Raw genomic sequence first — 6595 nt, forward strand, 5'->3', positions numbered from 1 at the left:
TCAAGAATAACCATGATTGATTGACTCAATAAAGTTGTATCCTGCCCCCTTTCTCATTTCACTCGTTTTCTTGTATTCTCTAATTTTCATGGACATCTCTATATCACCAATTTCAGAATAGAAGCTCGATGCCTGCAACAACACCGTAGGATTGTCTGGGTCGAGCTCCAATAAAGCTATTGCAGCTCTTCTTCCTACCTTCTCATTTCGATATACTATACAACTACGCAACAGGGAGCTCCACATTACTGAATCACCCTTAACTGGCGAGCATTTTAGCAACACTTCTGCTTCCTCTAACAAGCATATTCGCCCCAGAAGATCAACCATGCATGAATAGTGCCTCTTGTCTAGGTAGACAGCATGGATGGTTTCCATTGATTCAAATATTAATTGCCCTTTTCTCACCAAACATGAGTGACTGCAACCCATTAACACAGACAAGAATGTTATAGCATCTGACTTCATACCCTCTTGGATCATGGTCTCAAGCATCTTGAGGCCCTCTCTACCCATTCTATGTCGAGCACAGGCATATATCAAATAGTAGAAAGTAACACCATTTGGATTAACCCCAACATCTGATTTTATCTTCAAGTAGAATCCTAGCACCTCATATGATCGACCCAATTGACAGAACCCACGAAGAACCAAATTCCACATTGCTAAACTTCTACTTGGCAATTCATCGAACAATTGCATAGCAAGGTTAAGATATGAAATTTGCGGGTACAGATCAATCAGTGCGGACCCAACAAACAAGTTTGCGTTGAAACCAAGCAAAACCACTTTGTTATGAACTTGAAGGCCTTCTTGGTAGAACCCAACATCACTGCAAACACCCAAAATGAAGAACATGTGGACGGGCTTTCTCTAAGGCCTCGAGAAACCATTTCTTTGAAGAGATCAAGGGCCAGCTCTGGAAACCCATGGCGAGCATGACTAGCTATTACCAAGTTATAGGAGACGACATCACAGACAGGCATTGCTTCAAACATCTCAACGGCTGAATCAAGATGGCCACATTTGATCAAGTCATCGATTGTTCGGTTGCAGGAGAACACACCTACGTGATAACTTCCATCCAACTCCCATAAAGCAGAAGAGAAAGAAGCTCGGGTTGTTGTTTTTGGTATAATGACAGCGACAATCGATCGGGCAAAGCTAAATAGACTTCTTGTTTGCAATTGTGTTGCTTGCAATTGCAAGCGCCTTTGGTTTTGATTTTAGCGGATTGGTTGATAAAGAAAATTAGATTATATTTTAAGGGTATTTTTATATTTTCATGTGCCATTTAATGACTAATTAACGACGAGTACTAGATTGTCACATTTTGAAAGTTTGGATACTAGATTATTGCATTTTAAAGTTTGGATACTAAATTGGCGCTCGACCTAAAGTATAGGATACCTATCGAAAATTTTCCCTTAATTTTAAAACAACGAAATGGTAACCCATGTTTTATACTTTTATTAACCCACAAAAGCCAACCTTTTTCTCTAACAAGAGCGGCTAAAAAAAAGACATTCAAGACTATGGGAGAGATGAGTTTTGCAGTGACTCCGCTTCTTCAGAACCCACATATGGATGGTTTTGAGTAGATTTTTCATATATATATTTTTTGGATTTAATAATCTAGAAATTGATAGTTATTAATTGTTCTCTTTGAGCATTTGCGTGTTATTTCTTTTTAATCTTTTACTTCAATATTGATTCCCCTTCTTTTATTCCTCTTTATCAATTTTATTTGGGTTGGATATTATCAGAAGGGATAGTCTGGTTCTAATTCTGATTATAGTAAGAAGCATATCCATTAATAGGATCATTTGCGTGTTTGTTATGCGGTTGTGCCTTGTTAAAAAAAAATGAGAAAGAATATCTCTGCCCAAATCTTATAGAACTATTGTTTTCTTAAGCGATATAAGGGTTTCTTGCTATTTATTTTTCTTTTGATTCTATTTCTTTCAAAGATACTTCTGTAACTTAGGCCTTATTTGACATGTCTTTTCGTGCAGTCTATTTACAAGCCCAGCATACTGCAATTCTGTCTTTTCCTGTTTGGCTTGTAATAGATCTAGCCGTCAAAAACTGATGCATCAAAAAGATGCAAGGAGCCCAAATCGGGCAATTTTCGGGAAGTTCTAAATAGAGCTTTTGCATTTTTTTATTCGTCTTCGCACAGAAAGACGCATAGAAATACACACATTAACCAAATGAGCTTCAGGTGGCTCAGATCTTAATGCAAAAACTCAATTTGTCTTTTGATTGTTAGAGCTAGCAGAAGATCTTTCCAAAAGGACTTGCCAAACGGCCCCTTAATAGAATAGTTGATTTAATTAATCTCTAGGATACAGAGTTTAGAACTCTGAAATTACAGTAATAGAATTTGTATGTGTGTGAGAGAAATAGCTTATAGGATCGAAGAATCATTACAAACACCTTAGGGTTTCAAATGAAGAATAAGATCCCCAAATTTTATTACAGTTCATAAAAGTTGAGCCAAAGTATCATATGGTATAAGGCTAATACTTATGTGTTTATCCTTTTATCTTTACTTGCTCACATGAGTAACTTGTGCCCTAACACTAATTTAAATATAAAAAATATTTTATAATGTCAATACAAGCCTTGGTTTCAATGTAGGTCATAAAAGTTGAGTCAAAGTATCATATGCTATAAGGTAATTATTTATATATTTACCCTTTAATCTTTATTTGCACATGTACATATCTAATGCCCTAATACTAGTTTAAATATAAAACAAAAAAAATGTATATTAATGTAAATAGGAAAAATATGTTTATATACATAAATCCCAATCCCATTCCCATATGTTTACGTAATTTCTCTAATGAATAACTAGAACAAAAAATATTGTAGCAAAAAAAGCTAGAAAAAAATAGGTAGATGGGAGATAATTGATGTAACCGGTTCTGGTCACGTACTGATGTAACCGTTTCTGGTCACGTACCAATTTTTTTGGTTAAGTACCTCGTCATTTGACCTGCTCCCATGAGAGGATGATGGAGCTACCTAGTGGTGAACTGCTTGGGGGGAGAGCTAGGCCGAGCTCCTTGATGGTGAACTGCTTGAGGGAGAGCTATGCCGAGCTACCCGAGTTATGCCGAACTGGGGAGAGCTATGCCGAGCTCCCTGATAGTGAACTGCTTGGGGGAGAGCTATGCCGAGCTCTCTAATGGCGAACTGCCTAGGGGAGAGCTATGCCGAGCTCCCTGGTGGTGAGTTACCTTGGTGGACTCGTCATTTGACCTGCTCCTAGGCAGCCTGTAACTCAGAAGATGGTGTAGCTCCCTGGTGTAGCGCAACCCGACTGCCCTCTGCATGAGGTGATCTCCTCTCCTTTGTATGCGGTAGGAGCTGAGAGACCTACGAGAACTCCATCTTTTCCTTGTCTTTGTAGGCGGCGGGAGCTGGGGGACCTGCGAGAACTCCATCTTTTCCTCATTTTTGTAGGCGGTGGGAGCTGAGGAACCTATGAGAACTGGATTAGAGGACCCGGGGGTATTTTCCCGACGGGGACTCTCCGATGCCTAAGTTAGCATTCTAATTGTAGGAAGCTTGGAGAGAAATGAGAGAGCTAGAGAGCAGGGATTGCCTCCATTTTCCATTACCTCCCTTTGTCTTTGGGGGTCGGAGTCCTTATATAGTGGTGTCCTGTCAAATCAGGAATAACAGCCTTTGTCAAGTCAAGCATAACCGCCTCTGTCAAGTCAGGCATAACCACCTCTTTCTCTCTACCATAGCCGTTACTACCAGGGCTGAAGTGGTGGGTGCAGGCAGTTGTTGCAGAGTATGGCTCTGCCAGGCAAGGGAAAGCTTTCAGGGTTGGTAGGCACAACGCCGTCTGGCAAGAGACGTGGGCTCAGGTCTCTAGATCTGTCAGGTACGGTTGTCAGGCAGGAGATCTTCCTGCGATATGCCGAACTGCTCTTCTGTACCGAGTTACCCTGCAATTAGTGAGCTGCTTGGGGGGGGGGAGCTATGCCGAGCTCCCTGACTTATGTCGAGCTGCTTGTGGCAAGCTCTGTCGAGCTACTTGTGGTGAGCTATGCCAAGCTACCTGTGGCGAGCTACGGCAAGCTTTGTCGAGCTGCCTATGACGAGCTATGGCAGGCTCTTCTGAATTGCCTATGGCGATCTATGTCAAGTTCTGCCGAACTGTCCAGTTGTCAAAAGACTACACTTGACTTGCATGAGGTGTCAGGTGTCACAATTTCACTAAAGGGTCAAATCCGCCCTCAATAATAAAGAAATGAATTAATTTTAAATATCTCTCATAGTTGCACTAATTACTCAATTGTTGGTGGGTCTTTGTGTCTAATTTTGAAAAGAGAAAGAGTAGATGATTCATTCGTCTAAACCAATTGTTAAAATTTTTTGGTGGATAGAGACTTTGTACGGTTGTACAAAAAAAATGGACAAAGACCTTGTACCCAAGGTTGTAGATATCGATGCAAATCGATATGTCAGGTGGGACGTATCAGTTTATATCCTTGAATATTTTTTTCCAAACATATTCAGGGGTCGGAATAAGGCCTCTTTATCCCTGAAACATATCAAACCCCAAAACAATGCTTATAATAGTGCATCAGTGGGTCACTATCAGCTGATATGAGATAGCTAGATCTCAATGAATCGAATAAGATAATATTTAAATTTAATCCAATTAATAAATGGGTTGTGTTTTCAGATCCATTCAACCCAATTAATTAAAGGAATATTTACACGCACTCAGATTAGATCCAATTCATTTACAGTCCTATTCATGATCATCATAAACAGATAAACTTGATCTGCAATTGAACATCGTTAGGTTGATACTTGATAATATCATGCTAAAAGGAATTAGGATGTCCTGTTTCATGGGTAGTTCAGGTTTTAGTTTCAACTCCTTTATGTCTATTACTGTTTGCAAGTACTTGAGTAAATCTCAATTTACAAAAGGGCGAGAAGTGGCATTCCATAGCCTAATGCATTTAGACAACAACTTATTATTTGGTGTGGATGATTTGGTTATGGAAGATACAAGCATCACATTTACGGGTGATCATGGACCAGGCTGGTTTGGGCTCAATAGAGCTTAATATCTAGGCATGAAATATAAGCCTTTGTTGGGCTTCCAAGCCTATAAATTTAAATATATAATACTATATGATATAAAAATACATTTTATACTTTGTACAATATAAATTATATATCTTATTATAAATTCCTATAACATAATATAAAATAACTCATATATGTATATATGCTATATACGTATATTGGCCAGAGTATAAATATAATGACCACCCTTACCAGTTAATAGACCAGAAGTGATAGATCAGTTCCACCAAAATATAGAGTTGGTCCAAGCTCATATCTACTACTGTCATGCTAATACCAAATTTTATGAAAACCCAGCTTGTTTTTAATTTTAAAACATCAAGTTATCTACGTTTTGATTGGATTCGCTTTGACCAAGATCATAGCAGATCAAATACCCAGTATTTGCTGCTCCCTACAAGTATTACCATCTACTCTTCCCAATGCTACACCATCTTATGGTAAATCGTGATATTTGAGATGCAGAAATATGACAATTACTTAAACATTTACTGTCTTTTGCATATAGCAAAACATTAGGTTCAGGCCACTATGACATCATCTACACCCCTTACAGTAGATTGACATTAGAAATATGGTTTTCAAAATCGGACTGAACCGGAAAAATCAGGAATCGGTCACCTGATCGGTTTTGTTTTTCTCCAAAATTATTAATTTTGGTCAGCAAACTGTTGAACCGGCCGGTTAACTGTTTGAACTGTTAAAACTGTTTTGACTGTTTCATTTTTTTTATTTTGTCAGAACAGGCTGATTGTTCAACCCGATAACTGGACCCCTAACCGGTTCACCGGATCGGTTTTAAAAACCATGCTAGAAACATAACCAAAATTTGTAATGTCACTCTCTCCGTTTGCACATTTCCCAAATGGAGAACTCGCATCATCTGTCCCAGACCAATAGCTCTTTGCCACATCATTTAAAAAATCATTTTAATTTTGAAATAGGAAAAACAAGCTGATGTGGCAGATTATTATTGATTTGGTACAGAAAATTTTCTATAAAGGGAACAGACAATGTAAATTCCTAAATAAAACCAAATGACAAAATTGGATTATCCAATAATCACAATTTGATCAATCTCAACCTGGATCTAGATGAATTATTCATTGGGCAAAATTTCCCTTGTTCTCATCTATCTATTAAAAAGAAAGAAAGAAAGAAAAAGGTCTCCCTCTGTTCAATCTGTTTAAAAGATTGTAGGCCATTTGTTGATTGATGTCTCCCTCTGCTCACTTGTTGATCGATGTCAGTAACACCTAATTACCTCTTCTCCTCAAAACATATTTATTTTTCTCTTCATTCTCCACTTTTCTTCATTATAGTTATCTCCTAATGGGGCCCTGTGAGAAATTCTGATATCCAATGTGATGAGAAAAGAATTAAAAGAAATGAAATCAAAGAAGTGGCACTATGACATTTCTAATACTCCAATCCAAGCATTAATTTTGGGTGATTTACCTGTAATGAG

At 38.2% G+C, this 6595-nt stretch overlaps 1 protein-coding gene across 1 annotated transcript; it reads right to left on the bottom strand.

The window, feature by feature from the left end:
• On the bottom strand, positions 1–858 carry LOC148851020 (pentatricopeptide repeat-containing protein At5g08510-like). The gene has a single exon (XM_088945660.1). The coding sequence runs from the start codon at positions 856–858 to the stop codon at positions 1–3; it is 858 nt and encodes a 285-aa protein (XP_088801786.1).
• Between the last annotated feature and the right edge of the window lie 5737 nt (positions 859–6595).

This window comes from Nelumbo lutea, chromosome 5 (assembly GCF_056320005.1).
Source record: "Nelumbo lutea isolate HS-2025 chromosome 5, American lotus-T2T, whole genome shotgun sequence".
Taxonomy (NCBI): Eukaryota; Viridiplantae; Streptophyta; class Magnoliopsida; order Proteales; family Nelumbonaceae; genus Nelumbo; species Nelumbo lutea.